Here is a 22,379-nt window from a genome sequence, read left to right as displayed (position 1 = left end):
GTCCTCCAATCTTGTAGACTGTGAGTAGTAATATTGTCACTTGGGGAGGATTGTTACAAGTACTGCTAAAGTAAGGTGCTAATGTGATGCTTCTTAGTCCAGAGGATATATAAAACTGTAATCAAGTTGAACGGAGGGCACTAGAATAATCTGTCCTCATGACAAAGTTCTGAGTTTATACTTTGTTAATTTTAAAATGTAAATATTGGCTGCTATTGTAAAATACCTTCAATAATCTGAACAAGATTGATGCATGTTCTCGTTAAGACATATCATGGATAACATACTTACAGCTTTCCATCAAGTGTTGTGCTGTCAGGCAGATCCTCTCTGTAAAGGGTGTGGGGTGGTAGATACTTGGCCACACAGAGCTCACTTGAAGTTAGGTTGAACCTTAAGTGCAACTAATGGTTTCTTGCAAACAGAAATGCCATTTACCCTGATAACTGTTTATTTCCCAAGGAAAGATTAAGCTGAATTAAATGTTGGCAGCAAACAGACAATGATTTGTATAAAGAGCTTAATCTTGAAGGTAATTGGTTCGTACTAAAAGCCCATAAGAAGAAATCCATATAAGAATACCACCAGTCACAGGGTTTAGTGACCTGTTTCTCAGGCACACAAGAACCCATCACCTTTGACAGGTGAGATGTAATATTCAGTTATATACACATTTCTGACCTTTCTAGGCATAAATAGTGAAACTGTTTGTTTAGTGCTGCCATTAAATGACTATGCATAAGTGATCAAACTGAGCAGAAGGTTCAGAGGCAGCTACTAGCTACACACACATCCATTCATGGGAGTGGAAGTTGTGCGTGCTCCTGGAGCAGAGAACAGGCAAAGTGGTGCTGTTAATACTAACAAAATGCAGCTGCTTTTTGAACCCAGGGTATGTTTTACAACAGACAGCTTTGTCCTGGAAACAAATAAAGACATTGAAATGAATGGGTGTGATTAGTAAGTGAGCAAAGTGACTATGACGTTTCGAAAGTTATCAACTCTAATGGATTTCTAGACTGCTTTGGTAAATGGATAGTTTATGGATTAGTTTAAAAGCACTTCATTACCACTTCGTAAGGCCAGCAAGAAGCTTGGGTCCCACTTTACAGCTGAGGAAAGAGGACAGGATTTGCCCCAGGCCACCCAGCCAGTAAGCGCACGTCACAGCTTTGACTAGAATGCGGCTCTGCTGTTGCTAAGCAACAAAGCTGGCTCTAGCTTAAGGTGCACTGTTTTGTTTTGAGGGCTTTTTTTTTTTATTAAAGGAACCAAAAAGAAAAAGCTCAGACTGATGGCTGGATCTGTCCTGTGCACAGACCGAGATGGCTTTAAATTCACAGAGGCTCTGGGGGCTATTTATCCAAGCATGTGCAGGGTTCCATAGGCTTAGGGCTATGCATATTGTCACGACTGCACCTACACAGGGACCTTCACTCGCCCAGCAAAGGATTTATGGCACATGGCAGCAGGTCCCTTTTCTAGCTCAGTATTGTTCCCACAAGAAAACTACCTCTCAGTAACAAGCTTAATTTAGAAACCATGCCATTTGCGTAAAATCTGCTCCTCATTTTATTTGTAAAAAGAACTTGGGACAGAAAACACACTAACAGGTGCTTTAATACGAAAATGCTGAAAACACAGAAAGTTGGACTTTTCTTTATAATTTAATTTCTAGGCTCTGTTTACGGTATGAAAATATCACTTAAACCAAAATCTGATTTGTTTTTTAAAGGGGATGGGGAGACACATTAAGGACTCAGGCCCATAAGGTGCTCAGGTCAGTCGAGCAAAGCACTTAAGCACATGCTCAACTTTAAGCATGTGAGTAGTCCCACAGACTTCAGTCTTGCTGGATCAAGGCTGGTGTGCTCAGCACCTTGCAGGATTGAGCCCTATGTTCCTTCCATAAAGCAGCCAATTCTTATTTTCTCTCCTACACATATAACAATTCTACCCTCAGATACCACGATGAAAGTTTTGCTCAAGGAGGGATTGATACATGATTACTGAGAGCAGAATTTTTGTTTAAAACATGAAAAGATGATTGATTTATTACCAATGAACAGTAGCACTTCTCATAGGTTTTCTTCTCAGAGTTGGGAATGATCACAATATTGTTCGTGTTCTAAAATATCTTTTCATCCAAAGTTTTTTTTGTGGAAGTAGGTGATTGCCAAACACCTAATTACAGTGGAGCTTCCTCCAAACCATTTGCTTTGTATTTTCAGTAGTAATGTGGTTTAAAAAGTGTTAACTTTAGCTAATGATTCAAGCAAGGTATGCCCATGAGAAGTTTTACAGTATTAACTGTCATGTACATTTTACCATTGTAATACTTGACACTTAGAGTGCCTTTATCTCCAGAAAAAGGCCCATTAGAGAGAGAAATTCTCCACATTTTGCGGACTGGGAAACAACCACAGGGGGGACAGAACTTCTCCAAACTGAGAATCAGAGAAAGAACAGAACTGAGTTCTTCTGAGTCCTGGTTCTTGCTCTGAATATCTCCCAAAGGTCAAAACAGATTTTTTTCCCCACCCCAAAGTAGCTTTCTTTAGTGCTGTCTTTACTTCTAGAGTAAATCACTTTTTGCTAGATTTTTACACATTAACGCCACCGAGGCCACTGATTTTAACTGCAGCGTCTCTTGCTGCTGCAAGCTTGTGGCCAATTTCTCACTGAAGTAGAAACTGGATCTCTCCTGCAGAGGATCCATAAATTACAATATCAACATTGGTTCAGAAAGTCTGACTTTATCCAAGGACGTGTGCTGGTTTGAGAGATTAATATGCACCCTTAGCAACAACAGAAGTAGTCAAAATAAATAATTAAAAGGCCGTCTCAAATGCACCTTGATTACTGTACATCCATACAGATCTTGCTGCAGTGGCCCACAACAGCAAAACTATGATGAGCAAGCATCAAGCTGGGAGAGACTGCTCAGGTTCTCTCGTTGGTCCCCTTCGGTATTTTACAGAATACTGTACATTTGGCTATATGTAAAGAAATAAACAGCTGACATCAATGCCCTCCTGAGATGGATACTTACAAAGCAAGTATCCAGAACAGACTGAATAAAACAGATGGAACCACAATTGTCTCCTTTTTGAAAAATGTCCTTGAGTAACCACTCAGAATACAATGCACCCAATGGGGCATCTTGTCTTTGGTATGGCCAACGCTGCCACCTAGCTGCATCCTGCTGCTTGCAAAGGAAGTGTTGCTAAAAGTGACCTGATTGAATAAGCAGGAGCATCTGTTCTGAATATTTACTGCCTTCCTCTTCAGCAAAAGCACTCAAGTTCCTTGGATTAGCTCATGCAAATGAAATGTGAGAGCTGAAGTTTAAGACATGTGGTACAGGCCACATCCACTCTCATGCTGGTGCTCAAACCAAGACCCCTTCCTCTTGAGCTGTACCTCTGCAGCCATGGAATCAAGTCCTCTTTGCCTGGGTCTGAAGTCCTCCTTTAGGGCACCATTTACAAGCTTGTTGCTGGGCTTTAAGGTCAGGAAACAGTACAGACGCTGCTGGATTTTTGGTCCTTTATCTCCTGCCGCTTCTGAAGTTCCCTTGTAATTCGTCTCTTTATTCCGATTAAATAAAGTTCTCTGTCAAACTGCCCTGCAGCAAGGGGGATGCTACAATATAAAGAAAAGCTGTTAGATTTGTGCAACGCGCACAACTTACATTGGCTTAGAGCTCCATGATTAGTGTAGGACCCAACAGCAGCAAGAATGAACTTTTCCATTTTCTCTCGCACTAAGGCACCTGGCTGTTGCTCTAACATTAAGTGAAACTAAGTGTTTCTCTACCGTCGCAGCAAGTTAGGCTTGTTTGGAGAGGCTAGATTGAGTAGTAAAAGGAAAACATCCCCTCAAACGGAGCATGAAACTTCCAGTATTAATGGGAGACATACATGAGGAAGCTGCTGTCAGCCCTGGGCCCTTAAGCATATGACTGTCAGTCAAACAGCTAACCAAACCTTTATTGTTTCTTTTAACTATGAACTGGTCCTGCTAGTCTCGTTCTCTCACTTCCAAGAAAAGTCACTCCACAGCTCGTCCCAGTTCTTCCGCTCAGGCTAAGATGGAGAGTTTACTTATGCAGAGTCGGAAAGCTCTCCTCTTCCTCCTGAGCCCATACGTTACCTCCCATCCCGTCGCCAGGGAGCAGAAGAATGGGAGCAATGCACCAAGCCTGTCTGCCTTCATGGAATCAGCAACATCTCTGTGTTTATCATGTTGACATGGTCATATTACACCCACAACACAACATTGAGCTCAGGGGGTGGACAGGCACAACCCCACCCACATCTGAAACCGAGCAAACAGCACTGACTTCCCAAACACCCAGTCAGCACTGGTTTCTAATTTATAGATTCTTTTACATTTTGAATTACTTGGGCATGAAACTCGCCAGCTTCGTGGATTCAAACCAACTAATGTTTACAAGCTGTTAAAATGTTAGAGACTGATTTCTATTTACATTTCTCTAGGGTTATGAATCCTAAAGGATCCCAAGGTGCTTAGTAAGCTGTATACATACAGCTCTACTGAAACACAACCACTTCTGGGGAGGGGGAAAAGGGCAGCCCCCCTATTTCCTTGAAAAAGGGCAATGAGAGCTGTCTCTCAGGTGAGCATGCCTACGTGGTAAATGCACTGGACTCAAGTTATCCCTCAGAAGGACCAAGAGGACTAGCAGGAGGGATTCTGCTTTGGCCAGGCTGGGTTAAATGCTTTTTATTGTTTTCAGCGCTGGGGCCAAACATTACACAGAGAGCAAATACACTGCAGTGAGTTACAGGGGATTCATTCCATCTCAGGAGCTCTCGTGACAACATAAGCCACAAATTCCTGACTGGAAACATGTCCTAGGAAATCACTGCAGCCTGATCGCATGCGTAGATGCACAAACAGGTCACTGACTTGTCTCTGCCGGGCCTCACTTTCACCCGGAACAGCCCATACACTGGCCTGTGGTCTGACGTTTTGACCACGGAACAGGAGGAGTACTTCACTGCGTGGATGTCATCCTTGTGACGGCTCCTGTAGATCACTCGATCCTGGGAGGCCGAGAGAGAAAGAAGGAAGGAAGCAGATGGTCATTCCCCTTTCCTTATCTGCCCTGGAGAGAAACATTTGTTCGCTAAAGACACAGGTTAATTTAAAACCCTCCACTTTTAGAAGTGCCTTGCAATCAAAGGAACTCAGAGCCCTGTGTAGGACTCATTCTCCCCTGTCCTAGCACCCTGGGATGGAGGCAGCACACTGAAGCATAAATATCTGGCACTGCGAAGCCAAGGATCTGTTTTGCATACAGCTCTATGTGTGGGTGAGAATTCCCTCTTGATGAGCTTCCATGGCTGACCCTCTGGACTCAAAGAGGGATAGCTGTCCCTGCCACATCTCACCTGCTATCTGGCAGGGGACTGGGGCGCCTAGATCCATGTATTTGAGCAGCCAGTGACCCTTCCCCTACCCCACCCCCTATGCACCACTCTGCTTAGGATGACGTGGAAGTTCCCAGCATGGCTGTTTGATCAGGTAGACGCACGGCGATGGGAAGGGCATCCCATCAGTCCCCCATGATAGGTGGATTTCCTCCCTTAGAGAACTGCTATCCAGCTGTGATGGGATGTTCACCCCACACTAGCCTGGAAAGTGTCCATATGGCTCAGAGGGGTGAAGGAGAGCTAGGCTTGACAAGCAAACACAGAGAGGCTGAAGCCCAGCTAGGCAGGAGCAGGCGGGGCTGGCATAAGGCCAGGAAGCCTGCAGTCACTCTGGGCTGACAGAGGGAAAGGAAGAGACCCGGGGGAGAGTAGAAGCCCTGGCCATGAAGTCAGGGTTTACCCAGAACGGCGGTGAAGCGGAAGCCTGGTAGAGGTGGAGCAGGAAATGGCCCAAGGAAATAGCAGCAAGGTTTTGGATGGTACAGACCGTGGCCGCTGATTCGAGGGTCCCTGAGCTAGAACCCAGAGTAGTGCCTGGGCCCAGGTTCCCCCATCCTACACTGGGGAAGTGGCATAGTCTTGAATTGGAGGACTGCTGGGAATGATAGCCGGTCCACCAGTCCAGTGAGACTGATACCCCAGAAGGGAAACTCTAGTGACCTGGCCGGAGGGCCAAGCCATAAAGAGGCAGCACTGCAACTCCTGGAGCATGAGAGGGGCCACACGAGCGGCCGGAAGGGCGTCACACCACACAGAGCTATTTCCCAGATGCAGTCAGGAGGAGGAGCCCCCGCCACGAGTAGGGAACCCGTTACAGTGGCGAAGGAGGATTGTTAGTCCATTCCCGCCCCAGAAGCATGTTTATAAGTAACCCAGTACCGTGTACGAAGGCGTCCTCTGCTTGGAAGTGGTGTCGTAGCAATCCTGCCCTATATCGAACTTATAGGAAGGGCGGAAATGAATGGTGGCCTCCTGGAACCCTTTGAAAATAGCCCCTGCAGGGGAAGGGGAGGCAGCATGAAGAACAAAGTGATTCTTCCCTCGTAACCGAGCATAACAGCATCTGGGCATTTACAACACACATTTTAAAAGCAGCATGGCAATCACAGCTAGAAACTAACCCAGCAACACACAGGACTACAAAACCGGACTCAAACAGGGGGGTTAGCTAAAGTCTGTTCAGATTAAGGGTGAATCTATAAGGGAACATTTAAAAGACTGGAGAACTAATCCTTGGCATGTTTATGGTACCTTCCATTGAAACCCTCTGCATGCTTTGCAAATCAATCAGCTCTAAGCACCCCTGTGAGACAGGTGGGAATTATCTCCAGTTTACAGAGCAGTAAACAGAGGCAAACCACACCCCACCTAAGTGCAGGGGAGACTCCCCCCAACTCCAGGGGCACTAGGACCCAGGTGATGGAATTAACATGGCATTTGCTGCCATCACATTGTTCACTTGTGTGTTCTGCCCTGCGTTTCTCTTGTCTGTTTAGACTGTAAACTCTTTGGGGAAGGACCATCTTTTACCCTGTGTTTGTGCAGCACCTGGCACAATGGGGCCCAGTCTTGGCTGGCCCGTAGGCTCTGCCATAATAGACATGATTCATAATAATTGACTACCTTGGCAGGAGCATGTGGCATGTCAGGCAGAACCCAAGAATTCACATTCCTACTCCCCTCCTTTGAAGTGTCATTTAGATTTGAAAGCTATTGGCTTTCCCTTTCCAGAGACAACGCCCTCACTTATTTCAGAGGCTATCCAAGAAGTAAATATATGGAGATATACCTAACTCATAGAACTGGAAGGGACCCTGAAAGGTCATCGAGTCCAGCCCCCTGCCTTCACTAGCAGGACCAAATACTGATTTTTGCCCCAGATCCCTAAGTGGCCCCCTCAAGGATTGAACTCACAACCCTGGGTTTAGCAGGCCCAGACATTCACATGCTTGGAAATCTCCAGTCAGTGGGGACTAGGAGTAGAGGGGAAGGCAGCAAGTCCCTTACCATCATTCATTTCTTTAATGAGCTGGTCATACTGCAGTAGCTTGGACATATCTTTTTCTAGATGCTGGTTCAGGATTGATTCCACGCTCTCACGATCCTTGTTTAGTCGGAAATTGAAGTCTCCAAACCAGAACACCTCGTCGAACCGAGTTGTGACATCGGCTGCAAAGCCAAGTAAGACAGGCCATCAGCCCCATTTCTGCTTTGGGGTGGAGCAGCAAGTTAACCCACAAATCCTTCCACTAGCCGTGCAGGCGCACGCATACACACGCCCAGAGACATGGATTCTGTTCACATCAAGTTACTCACAAGGGCTGGATCGATAGGGATTTGTATCTGGGACGTTCTTGGGAAGTGCAAGTGCTTGGATGGTTTTACTGTAGTCCAGTATCCTCTCATATACTTTACCATCCCCGGCTGAAAGAGAGATGCATAAACACTGCAAATTCATGTGGAAAGATGGAGATTTTGTGCAGAATTTGAATTCAATCACCATGGATCATTATTATGTAGAATGATTGTGGCAGAGTCCAAAATGTGTTGGGCACTTTCTAAACATGTAGGATGAGATGGTCCCTACCCTGAAGAGAGTACAAACTAAAAAGGCAGCAACAGGTGAGGGATGGGGAAAGGGGACACAACATACAGAGCATTTGGTGTGTCAGTAGATGTTTGGTTTGTGACTTCCCTTCCCTCATACTTCCCAACCCTGCAATCCTCAACTTCAAATCCAGTGTCCTTATGGATCACCACCCCTCTGCATGAAGGAGCAGTTAACTCTCAGGATCCATTAATGTAATGTTCATGGAGGTGACCTAGTCGGTAGGAGTGATCTTCAGAAGAGATTTAAATGAGGGGAGGGGAGTCACTTTGTAGACCAGCCTTCATTCTCTATGTAGGGAAGAGTGTGGAAGGAGACAGGTGTGGGAGAGCTGGACAAATGGGGATAAGCCTGGCATCACTGGCAAAGCAGAGGAGATAGGAATGGGACAAAATGATGAGAGACAAGGGGAGATAGATGAGGAGCAGCAGCCTCAAAAACAAGGAGCCTGAATTTGATGCAATGGAGAAGAAAGGAGTCACTGGAGGGATTCAAAGCAGGTGGGATGGAATGAGAGGCAGGAGAGGATTTTAGCAGCTGTTCTCTGTATGAACTGGAGGGGGCAGAGGGAGTGTTGGAAGACCACAGAGGAGCTTACAGTAATAAAGCCAGAAGAGGAGGGTTTTAGCTGCGTGGTTAGAGGGAAAGGCTCAGATCTCAGAAACGCAGTGAAGGCAGAAGCAGTAGTTCAGACATGCCAACAAGGAGTTCATTCCACACTGGGTTTGCTCACAGCTTAAATGGTGGGGTGCGCTATGGCAAAGAGTAGATTAAAATAAGGAATTCATACACTTTACCAGTGTGAAGAGCAAAACACAGACGCTCCATGTCAGAGTCCGCCTTAGAGCAGTAAGTAATACAGCAAATGGGCACATGAATCTTGTAAGCCAAGTGAAGCAATTTCCCCCCGCAAGCAGGACATTTGTGTTAAGTAAGTAACTGACTCACATGTGAAATGGGACGTGATGAAGAGGAACGAAGTCCCAAAGAACGTGAAGCAGATTCCCAGGGCTCCCTTGGTTTTGATCTGAGACACAATGCGAGTGGTCACAGTGGCATATTCCACCTCTGTAGGGAGAAGGGAAAGAGAAGCTGCTGCTGCTGCTACAGGAAGCCCATTGAAACTGCATTGTGGGGAGGAAAGAGGACGGGAAGGGAGGAGGGGGCAGTCATTTAATCAGACTGCTGCATTGTTTGATAGTGCTCCGAGGATCCCAGCTCACTTTACAAACTGTACATGCCCAGCATCATTGCAATACACCCGCCCTCCGGCAGGGGCCCAGCCAGGCAGTTACCAGGAACACACACCACCACACAACCGTGGAGTGGGGGAATATTCTGGCTCAGGATGTAGGGAAAACACCTAGCAAGTGCCATAGGTTTGTGAAGGTCCACGTGGCACAGACAAGACCTCTGGTATCAAGGTGCCATCTGCGAGAGAGATGCAGCAAAACAAATGTCACTCAGCTTGTCTATCTGGGAGTCTAGCCTTCAGAAGGATGAAAGGATGCACCAACCCTGAAGGGAGTCCAGAGGCTTAGTCCTGAAAGCCATCCCCTCTGGCTTGTGGTTCATAATAAATACATAGGTTACCCTGCTCCCAAGAGGTGCTTAGCGCTCACAACCCCCCTGGAGCTCTCAAAAGGCCTGGTCCTATTTGGCATGGCAGGCTGCTGATCAGAGTTTGGGCATCACAGACACTTTCAGCAGGTAAGGGGAATTTATACCTTTAACTGATGCCACTCTCTGAGGTTTCCACCCACCATTACAAGCCTCCCTGTCCCACACAGTGACAGCGCAATTTTTCCCTCTTTGTAATCTCCAGCGCTTAATTAACAACGTACCTGAGCAGAACCAGATGAGGTCTCTTCTTATGAACACCGACATGTAGAGAACTCCATGTGCAGCTGAGTACAGCATGACATAATGGGGCCCCAGTGTCTCCTGCAGACGGATCTCCCATGCTCTTCTATGGGAGACAACAAAAGCACCATGGCTACATCACAACTACAGGACAAGGTGGAGGGGAAGAGTTGTCAGCCTGTGGGCAGTAGGAGAGAGAGATGTAGCCCTTGGGAGGTGCCAGAATGATGCCCACTGGTGATGAGGAGGAAGGTGAAGGTGATGGTGATGAGGAAGACAATGGAATGAGCAGGCAGTGGGGGGAAACCAGCAGTGTGAGCGTGCAGCAACCGCTACCATATAAGGGTACCTCCTCTGCCAAAACAATGGCGCACTGGGCTGATCTGAAGACAAACAGCTTTTTAAATTGAGGACTATAAAACCTATAGGCAAACAGAGGAGGCACCTTGTCGGTTGCATGCAGCAGCTTTACTCGGACATAGTTTTACATATCAGTAGATCACAGAACTGCCAAAAGGATCTGAAACCCTTGGCAGGATGCTAAGAATGAATGCACATCCACAGCACCTTACATCCAGCCTGACGCCTCGCAGTGCCCTGGGAAGCTAACCTGCTTACGGTCACCCAAGTCACCAGCAGCGCTGGAGGTTTCCACTGAAATCAAGAGAGTTTTGCTATTGCCCTCAGTGAGAGGAGTACCAAGCCCAAACTTTGGGTGATGACAGGCGGTTAGGGTACTATGAGGATAAATAAAGACACCCCCTAGAACTCGTTTTCTCCTCATACTGACGAATTCACAGATTTATGAAATATAAATAAAGCACAAGGGCAAGTCTATTCCGTTTTTTGGTGTATTGAAAACTAATTTAAAAAGAAAAAAAAAACCAGCAGTGATTAGCAAGTGACAAGGGTGGCTCTTCATTACGCTGTTTCTGCTACCTGTCTGGACAGCCTTCTTGAACGCCAATAACATACATGTCCTGGGCATAGTCAGGATCCGATGGGAACAAGAAGTCATCCAGATTCTCTGGAAGTTCCTGCAAAAAAAAGGAAGAGATGCACAGCGTCTGTTATGCTAGCATTTGGAAAAGGAGGGGAGGGAAAATCCAGAAAAGCTTCAAGCTTAATGAGTTAATAAATCATTTACGACCACTGCTAATATTTTGCACTTACATCGCATTTTAGATCTGAGACGCTCAACATTAATCAAGTCTAATAACCTCCCTGCCCCATCACTAAGCATCACTGTACCCAGGCGGTAGATATGGAAACTGAGACCCAGAGGGGGTAAAGCGTTTTGGTCATGGCCACACGATGAATGCCGTGGCCTAGTGTGTATTTTTAATTTCTCTCAGATATTTATTTAAGAAGAGTTTAGAGGCTAATATACAGACCTCTTTAAGGTCCTGATCCCAAGAGGTGCCAAGCACCTGCATCCCCCTTTGAACTCACCTAGTGTTCCTCAGTCTCTCTCTGGTTCTGTCCCTAAGTCACTTGGCTGCAGCAATCTCAGGTTTCTCTGCTGTGCAGAGATGTAGTTATGATTATGTTCCCCTTCAAAAACATTCTCTCCATAAGCAATGGTGCATCACACAGATTAATAGGGCCCCAATCCTAACTGAGGCCCTAGGGAGCACTCACAATACTAACAAAAAAGCGGCAGCTCCCCGCTTCCTGCTCTCTATTTACCAAATACTACAGCTCACAGAATTTCACCATTACAACGGTCACGTCTACTCAACTGAGCATGTGCAAGAGGATCCAAGGACACAGAGACTAAGCTACTCAGGCAGATGAGGATCAACATCATAACTATATTGAAAGTGACAATTTCGCAAGAAGCAGTGGCGCTAGTCCGTTTAACAAACACAGGGGGAAACATGCACCGCCAAGAGCCAAATTCAGGAGATTCATGTACCCACCTTCCGGCCTTGCATGTTCCAGGTGGCCACAAATATCCCAATGCTCCGATCAGGGAAATATCTGCTCAGTTCTTCTGCTCCCAGCAATGCACCACTAGCTAGAAGGCTGCCTTCCAAATAGCTTCTGTGAAACAGGGAGAGGGAAATGGATTTTTAAAACTCCATATTGTTAAAAAGGCAAATAAGCAAATGTTCTGGTTGCTGGAATCCTAGTTTGCATCACTCAAGAACAGACCCAAATCTTAACAATATTTAACATTTTATAGTACTTTGTCTATTACAAGTTCCTTTCAAAAAGGAGCTAATATTCACAGCCTTCGGAAATGCAGCATTAAATATTGAGTTGCTTCCAGGGAAAGAAGACATGACACCGCAGGAGGAATCTGGCCAGAACACCAGGGTCCATACACTATCTTGTGAAATGTGCCACCAGGTTTTTTAACACCCACAAGCGGGCAGGTTTGTTTGATAGCTTAGTCAAGAGACAACAATTCTAGCAGCACAGTTCTACTATAACCCCTGGGCACCGGTCAGCAGGAATAATGCAATGTACTGAATCACTAATACTACTTTCTGCAGCTCCTTGGGGGTTTTCATCCCCACTGAAGTGAAGTACTGAACTGGCCCAAGCCTGCTTTAGCTTGGCAGATCTGATGAGATCATCATCGCCTGAGGGAGCACCAGGCCCTAGGCACGAGACACTGAAGATCTGAAGCACACAACACAAAGCAGAGTAGCTTGGAGTTCTCAGAGGTCTTCTTATGGAGGAACAGAACACTCAGGATTCTGTTTCACAGCATGCAAGCTTCCTGACTATACACTAAACCGGAAGGGACGTTTTTAAACAGCCAGGTTGTATTAACACTCTTTTCAGTTACAACATCCAATTGAGAGAGCTCTCTCGGAGCACTGCCAAAGTTGCTTGCAATTCTCTCAAGCGATCCCCACTCAGCCTCTGACCAATGCTCAGGTTGGTGTCAGGAAGCTCTGGAGGAACACGTGTCCAGTCATCTTGCGGAAGAGGAACTGGACGGAACTCCAGGAAGGAACACTCTAACCAGAACGAATGTATTAGAGCCCACCCACATTTTGCTGTATATCTAACAGAAGTATCCAGTCAGGCTCCAGTTAAAATTGTATTCCCACTCAGAGGAGAAAACCCTCATCTAGCTTCTGGATCACTCTGATAATGCTCCACTACCACAACACTGGGTGCCATATAAGTATACCAACACGGTCAACAGATCGGATGTTATAAGCTAGTTTATTAGTTATTCGGCAGAGGAAAAGGAGAAAGATCTCTGGCTGAAATTTTCTAAATAAAATGAATTTGGGAGGAGGGTCAATTGACAACTCAGGCACTTGGAAATGGTATGTAGCTGCTCCTCTGTAGGTCACCAATTCAAACACAACGCAGGTTGGTATGAACAGAAGTTCCTACCATCTGCCAACACTGGCTTGTGGAAAATGAATTTGGTAGGTAGAGTTCAGTTCCCACAAAAAGTACCCCTGAATGTCACCTTTAATGTTAATCTCAGTGGAGCGTTCAAGGACTGAATGAACCATGAACACTGAACTAGCCTCTTGTCCCTAGTCTCTTTCAGTTAGGGCAGGGACACACTGGCGCATCAGTGTCGGGGACGCTTGCAGTGATGTTACCTGTGCTGTACCTGGTGTGTGGTTGTACAGATTGTTTCTTCTTCCAGTACTAAACTCATACATGGGAACAAATAGTGTGACTGGTTTGATGACCGAGCCCCACCAAGAACTAGCTCCCAATATAATATGAACTAGTTCACCTCATAAAATAAAAAAATTACCGTAGTTCCTGCATTAGGGTGCAGGGAACTAAGGAGTCAAATTCAGATAATCTTATTCTCACTTCAATAAGATTTTTCTAAATAAAAGGTTTCTGGAGCCCTAAATAAAACAGTATGTGCAATTTGAAACAGTTGGATTTCCCCAACTCCTCCCATGAGTCCTGCAGGGAATCTGCTGCTAGGAATGGTCGGGGTTCGGCAGGGACGCTCATGAAAGGAGAGCAGGCTGAATTAATACTTCTAATCTGGTTTAGTCTGTGGAGCCTTAAGCCCTGCAATTAATGATTACAACATAATGTCAGGGAATGCAGGATCTGACCAATGGTCTACCTCACCCTGTATCCTATCTCCAACAGCTGCTTCAGAGGAAGGTGCAAGAAAACCCCAAACAGATAAGTAGGCAATAACTTGCCTGCAGAGGAAGTTTCTTCCTAACATCAATTACCTGACTTGTACATTACGGTATGAGGAGTTATATCCCTTATAATTATTTAGCCTCATATGTTATTAATCTTATTGTTCATATGAATGTCTAATATGCTTTAGACTCCCGCTAAGCTGTTTTCTGCATCATCATCTTGTGGCAATGAGTTCCAGATGCTACGGAGCATTTGAATAAAACTAGACAATTCTCAAATATAAGAAGAAAATTAAAGCAGCAACTGGGACGGACAGATGATCGAACACCTTCCTTCTTTAGTGTTTGGAAATGTCCCAGTATAGAAACTGGATGATGACAATCGCTACTTATTAATAATCTGTTGCTGCTTTCCGCTTGGAGGGCTGTATAAGTGGGGTTATGCTGGCAACTAGATGAGAAAGAGGACTCACAAGCCTGTTCCCTCCAAAACAACTGTTGAATCCAACTGAATGTGGGGGATAAAGAAGCAAGAGACACACATAGGAAACACAGTAGGAGAATGGGCAATATTCAGATCCAGTTTTGGGCTCAGCTATCAAACACCCCCGAAAGCTGGAGATTGCATGAAATCAGGGTTTTGACTTGGGCCTCTCTCTGCTTTTCAAACATTTCCCTAGCTTTCTGAGCGACAGCCTGTCATTCATAAAACCCGGCATTTAGTTCTAGGCATGGGGTTCCTGGAGATACAGACTTCAGAGGGATTCCACTCATTCACTGTCTTTTCTTGGATTGATTCCCTCTTCATTCTAAAGAATACAAGCCCTTCTTTATACTCTTTTCTGTAAAATACTCCAGAAAGTAGCAAGTGGAGGAGGGGGCAAATTGTGCTCCCTTCCCAGGGGATTCTAGAAAATCTGTAGTCTAGAATCTCCTGCGAGACAAGGTGCTGACAAGCGGCCTGATCCTGTGAGACGCTGCATACCTCGCGTAAGGAACTGAGCGGCCTCAATTCCCATTGACACCACTGAGAGTTGAGGCCACTCCGCACCCCACGGGGCTGGGGCCAAAGCCTGCGCTAATGTCAAGCAGCTGGAAGGCATTCTCCTCGCTTTGTCCTTAGCAGGAAAACACTTCCAGCAAAACGGAGAACTGCCACTGCTCTACCACATTAGCAGATGATGTCACCCCTGCAATTCATTGGCTAATTCTCTTCACTTCTGAGACGGGCAGGTAAATCCTTGGCTGGCCCTATGTGACCTCTTTTAGCAATGGACAAACACCCCCCAGGCTCATACCACTCTATTTGCGAGTTCTGACAAGATCCCAGCCATCTCAATTTGACTCATAAGATCCACTTAAATGATCAGATGCCTAAGTTAGGGGCTGATCCTGAAGGGTGCCAAGCCCCTATAGCTCCCACTGAAGCCAATGGAAATGGCAAGTGCTTAGCGCCTCTCCTTTAATAAGCTATTCTTGTCTGATTTGTGGATCCTAGTAAATTGTTTACTTTCTCCTCCTGCCCAGAAACAGGAAATAAAGATGAACTGGACATTGGAGTTTTCTGATCAGATATCCCTGAAAATCATGCAGCTTCTAGTAAAGAAAAAAGCCCGGTTTTAACTAGTAGTTTCAGCGAGAATATCTGGATTTGGGGATTACCCCTGCGAAACCAACTGCTTGTGTATTATCAGAAAGCTGAAAGTAATTAACTTTTGAATCATTTTTCATGTAAAGGTAAGTTACAGCATGAAACAGCCAACATTATATTTAGCACTTATTCTGAGCTTTTCAGCTTCAAAACAGTTCAAAACATTAACCTTCACAGCTATGCATGTGAAAAGCATTCTGCTATGAAACCTAGATTAATACAGCCAGTGACTGCAATTTCTACATGTTATGCTTGTGCTCTCAAAATATTCCCTGCACCACCTGGACGCACATTGATCCAGCCCCAGTGTTTCTTCCTAACATGCTGCTCTTCTGAGGAGTTTTGCCATAAAGCAGCCATTCAAAAATGTACTCACTTGCCCTTCCCATGACAGTGAATATAAGGGAACAATGATAATTTGCTCACTGGTCAAGTTACTTATTGCAGACAAACAGAATTCTGCAAGGCAGTTGGCCATCTAGTAACAAATACTGTATTCTCTCTGCTAGGAAAACATGGAGAATATACCTGTTTCGAACATCCTTGGCACGAAGAGGGGTGAGCAGGCTGAACGTAGACTTCATGGAGTCTGTGGAACAGCTATCGCAGACCATCCCGCTGTTGTGAAGACCGGTGTCACTCAGGCTGCTGCTCAACCTTTCAAACCTGCTCTGAGAATAATGTTGGTAATCCATATAATCTGAGTCGATCCTATTAGTTGTCCTCAGCACGTGAGAGGCCACGCTGAGTTCCAGGGGGGGCAGCGGTCGAGGGGGAGTTATTTTGGCCAGCCGGGGTTTGCTGCCTGAAATTTCTTTCCCCTGCATAAGCCCCACAGAGACACTGGGAACCTCCGAGACCTGTTTCTCGGAATCAGAAATGCTACCCTCGTTCTTCCCATAAGGGCTCGGTTCCGAGGCATCCTGCAAGTTGTGCAAAGAACGCTGACCACCATTGAGTACCACTCTGCTCCTGGTGGGAGGACTCAGGGACGACTCCTGGAGAGAGCCATTGGAGGAGCTTGTCTCACTGGGATCGATCAGATTTTCCTGACTCGTTCTAAACACTCTCCTTCTCCTCCAGCTTTTCTCATCAAGAGATGATGCTCGCGCCATCCTGGGTTTCCTGGGAGGCTTCGGGGTGACAGATTTAATCTTCATATTGGGTTTGATTTCATCAGGGGGGAACCTTAAGGTGTCATTTAAAAAGGATTCTATGTCTGGATGGTCCTCAAGTGCAAGCACCCTGCTGTCACCAGCCTCCTTCCTCATAGCTCCACCAGCCTTCTTCACTTGCTGGTCCTGTAGCACTCTGCCCTCTGTGCTCGAAGTAATACATGCCACTGCATGTGGAGAAAATCCATTTGGAGGGTTCATTCTCCTCCCATGTACCAGTTATGGACTCCTCTCCATAGAGTCAGTCCCTCAAAGAGTCATCTTCCTTTACTGTATCGTTTTGGCTCCCAGGGTGGTACGTTCAGGTGTTTGAACCAGAACACAGAGATCAGGAATGTGAATACACCTGAGTCTTTTGCCAAGAATACAGGAAAGGTACATGAGTAGCAAGATGCATGGCTGGAAAAGCCTTAGAGGTAAGAAACCTGCAATTGCCCAAAAGAAACAGAACTGTAACAACCTCCTGAGCCATATACTATAAACACAATAAAATCATGCTCTTGCATGGCACCTTCCATCAGAGGATCTCAAAGCATTTTCCAAACCTCAACAAGCCCCCTGTAAGAAAGGTCAGTGTTATTTCCATTTTACAGAAGGGGAAATTTAGGCCCAGAAGAATGAAGTGACTTCCCAAGGACTGTATGTGACAGAACTGGAAGTAAATTCCCACCATGCGTTTTATAGGACAGGATGTTCGTTCGCTTTAGCAGAGCAGGAAATGGAAATTAAAACCACATACAAGTTACCACCTTAATCTTTTAGGCTTTCAGATGGTCACTCTGTGAGGTGATTCAATAATGCAGGTAGATAAAATATTCAGCATCAGAAATCAGTAAGTTTTCAATGGTCTCAGGTTTTGTAATGAGCCTGTATCACCATCATCAATTAAGGTAGACACATAGGCCACTACCACTTGAGCTGAAGTCTCTCCATTAGCTGCAGCAGCATTAGGAGTTATATGTGCCCCTCTATGGGGGACAGTCTTGGGATCCTGCTGCCCCTGGAATTGAGCCGCTCCAAGCACATGCTTGGTTTGCGGGTGCCTAGAGCCGGCCCTGTGTGTATGTTCTCCAGTGGCTGGAAGTCTGGAATGATATTCTATTCCTGCATTCACCATGGCACCAAACATTTACTAGGAGCTTTATGACCTTTTAACCCCTCCGGCAATTTACTCACCTGTAAAATGGGCATACTACTACTTACCTGCCTCAGAGGAGCCTTATGAAACGTAGGCCTCACCTGCACACAAGCTTGCATAACTTGTTGACCTGGTGCAAACCCCTCTTATTTTGGTTGAAGAGCGGCTTACTTCATATTACTGTTCCTAACCAATTTAGAGCTAAACCAAAATAATCTAAAACCCTTTGAGACTCATGGGTTCAAATCACCATCCCACCTATTATTTTCTAAGGTACTTGTAAGAGAAGTTCTGCTGGTCATGCAAATAATAAAATTTTATTAAAACTACTCTGGTGATTGGAGCAGCATAGGAGCCTGGAGAGAATAAAGGCAGGGTTTCTTTATTAACTAAAGAAAAGAAGGACTCCGGATTGGGCCTTAATTCCGGTTCAACCCTAACACTATGCTACCCCACAAAAGGGCCAGTCACTCCCAGCGCCTGGGAAAACAACTTTTATCCAAAGGGGCTGGGACTTTTCAGTGACCTGATGGACCGCGTCTAGATAGCCTGGTTAGGAAAGGCCACCCCAGCAGCTCCCCTTTCCAGGGGCAGGACCCCCCGAGTTGGGGCCGATAGTGGCAGGGCTTTGTGCTAGTGTTAAAAACACTTCTGTCACGGCCGGGAAGTGTGTGTGCAAATGCGGGGTGGGACACAGATAGTGTGTGTGACAGTGTGTGTCTATATGGGGGGGGGGGGCAGACACAGAGATGGGGGCAGACTGTGTCTGTCGATATGGCGGTGAGACACGCCAGTGGGTTTGTGTCTGGGGGAACACGGGCAGTGTGTGTGTGTGTCTGTGTGTGTGTGTGTGTGTGTCTCACACTCTGCGGGTGTTTGCAGGGGGATGCACGGGGGGGGGGCAGTGCCCGCGGGATGTGATCACACACTTAAGGGCGGGGGGGGGGCCGGGGCACCCCCGGGGGGGGGCTCAGTGACCCTACGGGCAGGGGGGCGAGTCAGAGGCCGAGTGACCCGGGGAGAAGGGGGGCCCTGGCCGCGGTGGGACGGGGGCCCAGCGACAGGATCCGGCGCCGGCCTCACCTCCAGTCCGCGCCTCGGCCTTAGCAACCGGCTCGGTCGGCAGCCGCGGGCCGGGGCCGCCCCTGACAACGAGCAGCCGCGGCTCGGAGGGCCGGAGCCCGCAGCCAGCGCGCCCTGCCGCCCGGAGGAGAGACCGGCGCCTTCAGCCCTGGCAGCCCGGGCCGGCCCCGGGGCCCGAGTCTCCGCAGCGCGCTGGGGGCTGCGGCCCGGCCCGTTACAACGGGACACGGGCGGCTCCGGGCCCCCGAGCCGCCTCGCCGCGGGCGAAAAGGGGCTCGTAGCCCGCCCCGGGAGAGGGTCCCAGCCCCCGGGAGCCCCTCTAAGCACAGCGGGGGGGGGGCCCCGGCCCAACCCCCTCTGCAACAGCCCAGCCAGCGGCCCTCGCTTGGCCTAGAGCAGGGGGCTTCCAAACTTTAACCACCTGTGACCCCCTTTCACTAACATGTCAAGTCTCGCGAACCCCCTCCTCACAATGAACAGTTCTAGGGATTGTCTCCTTGACCTGAGTATAATGATAAAAGCAGGGGGCTTGGAAATATAAAATTTGACATGCTTATTACACGCTATTATTAATTATCATTACAGTATTTTTATTACATTATGAAAACAGCAACACTCTCCCACGTCTGACTTTTGTAGCTCGTATCACTTTGAATAAGCCTGTTATAAGACAAGGCTCCTAGGTTTCATACAGGAGTATCCGATGTGAAACAGAATGAAGGTATTTAAGAAATCAACTCAGAGAATTCCTCCTACTCAAGCATTCAGGTCTTGAGCAGTCCAGGCAAACAACGCACGTTACAACAAAGTTTAAACTTGTTCTTCATAATAATTTTAAAAACAATATTAGCTGCCTATTTAATTTTGTTGTTCTTATAAGGAGTCGAAGTTGAAATCTCCTCAGTGTGATAGATACGCTTGCTTTGATCTGCTCAGCTCTTGGAAGTCCAGGGCCACCAGGCTGCTGGCCCCGTGCTTCTCAAGGACCCTAGGGACAGCTCTGTCCGCCCTCAGGGATTTTTTCCCTCGAGAACCCCGTCACATTTCGCGAACCCGTTTGAGAACCACTGGCCTAGAGCAGCGGCTCAACCTTTCCCAAGGACTGTGGCCCTTGCAGGAGTCTGGTCTGTCTTGCGCCCCCCCACTTTCACCTCCCTTGAGAGCTACTTGCTTACAAAATCAGACAAAAATACAAGCGCACAGCACACTGACTACAAAAAAGACAGTAAGCAATTTCATATAAATAAAACAATCCATTGGAAGGTAAATAGTGTGCATACGTTTCAGTGTATAGCAAGTCATTGTCTGTATGCAAGTTTCAGTTGTACCGGCTCTGCTAGTGCTTTTTATGTAGCCCATTGTGAAACTAGATGAATTGATGTACCCACAGAGACCCCTTGTTGAGAACCCCGGGCCTCCCAGTTCAGCTTTTCAACCATTTAGCAAGATGCCACAAGGGATTAAACATGATATACTAAAAGCAGCTATTTCTATGAGATAGGATACAGAATTTAGAAGGGATGTTTCAGGGTATGAGACAACTGAAAGCGTTTAGGAAGAAATATTGTCTATAGGCAGACACTATTCCACAACTGTCCATTACATGGTATCCTGCAGTTGCCTCTAACACTGTCAGTTCTGGCTGCACTACAGTGGAGCACTGGCTGAAGTAGGTATGGCAATTCTTGTTTAACACTCATCCTTTTTGACCCCTTAAACTGTACTAATTATACAAGCAGATTCTCACTAGAGTGAGCCAAAAACCCAGTTTTTTTTACAATGTTCTTTCCACCATACACTACAAAACTTGTCTCACCTCTGCAACTCTGGAAAGGAAATGTTTTTTAAAAATATAAAAGGTACAGCAAATTACTAGGATTTTTGAAAAACTAGCCCATGAAGTCTGAATTAATCTGCCATATCAGTAGGCGCCCCTATGGGAAATCATGCTACTAAATACTTACCTAAATCCACTTTTTTTTTTTTAAAAAGGGGAAAAAACCTTGTTGACTTGTGCCCATAGAGTAGGGATGCAACAGTTTTTAAGTATGCCTGTTCTAAGCGAGCGCCTCCTACTTCAAGCCATCTGTAAGTGGACAGAAACTAATGCAGCTTTTCTCATGGGCTCTTCCACACACAAAAAAAATTCAATGAATGTGTACATCATAAATAGGATCAGTGCTTGTCATCCCAAACTCACCACTGTATACAAACTAGCATCAAAATGCAGCTGTATTCCAGGTTGAGGGAAAAAAATTATCCAAGGTCCCAGAACTTTTGAAAACTACCATAGGACCTTTAGTATCTATACCAAGAGAAGACCTCTCTTTTCAAAGGTTTCACAAGAACCACAGGGTCAAATCCTGACAGCTAATCCTTCTGATGTAGATAAATGAAGTTCATTGCAGAAGTATGAACAGCTGACAGCATTTGATCCTGTGGTTGCAGGAAGTGCAGGCATTTCAAAAGTTAAGACAAAACATGCAGTGAAGGTGTGAAGAAAAACTAATTATCCAGGTCTGAACTATAAAGCAGTATTATTAACTTTAGTAAACTGGCTGTATTTCTGAATACAGAAAACACAGTAAAAATAAAAAAAAACAAGAAGGCTAGCACTTAATGAAAAACATTCGAAGCTAGGAGGATTAGATTAGTATCTAGTCTGCATCACTAATGCTTTGTATAACCTACCTGCTTGCCCTGTGACTCAGTTAACAGTAGCATATTATAAAGCTAAAAACATTGTGCTTTCTAAACCATTCCAGGACAAATGGAAAATTCCACACACAAAGTATAAAGGTGGAAGAGAAGATACTGACTACTTTTGATGTCAGGCTGCAGTAATGCAAAACCAACAGGAAACAGCACATTTATAAAACCATATACAAATCAGAGGTTTTGGAAAGGTTACCCAGGGATGAATTCTTTCAAAAAACCTTGTATGATATTTACTGAGAAGTGGACATTTAAACCAACTGTATTGTTTTTCTAATAAGCACTTTTTTTTTAATACTGTTACAAGCCTGCAACAAATTGGAAAGTCATTTATTTACTGTAAAATAGGTTTTAATTTTGAACATTAAAAGGAAAATATTCACTTTTAAATCAGAGGTTGAAATATCAATTTTCAATATATACAAGTTAAAGATTAGTAATGGATAAGTGGCATTCCTTGAGATCAGAGAGGCAGTGTTCTCTAAATTATTTAAGAAGCCTGAAGTGTTCAGAGTTGTATCTCCAACTGTACAGCAAAGTTCTTTCATCCAACCAGCTTGCTAACCAATAACCACAAGAAAAAG

At 45.8% G+C, this 22,379-nt stretch overlaps 1 protein-coding gene across 3 annotated transcripts; it reads right to left on the bottom strand.

Moving 5' to 3' along the window:
• Window positions 1-1,099: 1,099 nt before the first annotated feature.
• Window positions 1,100-19,204, bottom strand: INPP5E (inositol polyphosphate-5-phosphatase E). Of its 3 annotated transcripts, none has more exons than XM_034793302.1 (11): window positions 19,081-19,204; window positions 16,213-17,284; window positions 11,856-11,979; window positions 10,873-10,970; window positions 9,915-10,039; window positions 9,019-9,138; window positions 7,779-7,886; window positions 7,470-7,631; window positions 6,342-6,457; window positions 4,936-5,072; window positions 1,100-3,645 (listed from the first exon to the last, which is right to left on the bottom strand). In XM_034793302.1, exons 2-11 carry the CDS (start codon window positions 17,058-17,060, stop codon window positions 3,513-3,515), a joined length of 1,971 nt encoding a protein of 656 aa, XP_034649193.1. In that variant the 5' UTR covers window positions 17,061-17,284; window positions 19,081-19,204; the 3' UTR covers window positions 1,100-3,512. The 3 variants fall into 3 exon arrangements, with proteins under 3 accessions (XP_034649193.1, XP_034649194.1, XP_034649195.1); XM_034793303.1 differs by lacking the exon at window positions 19,081-19,204 and adding an exon at window positions 18,063-18,641; XM_034793304.1 differs by lacking the exon at window positions 4,936-5,072.
• Between the last annotated feature and the right edge of the window lie 3,175 nt (window positions 19,205-22,379).

Source organism: Trachemys scripta, chromosome 17 (genome assembly GCF_013100865.1).
Source record: "Trachemys scripta elegans isolate TJP31775 chromosome 17, CAS_Tse_1.0, whole genome shotgun sequence".
In the NCBI taxonomy this organism is placed as follows: Eukaryota; Metazoa; Chordata; order Testudines; family Emydidae; genus Trachemys; species Trachemys scripta.
The sequence above is the reverse complement of the archived record's forward strand: the minus strand, read 5'-3'. Positions and strand labels throughout refer to the sequence as shown.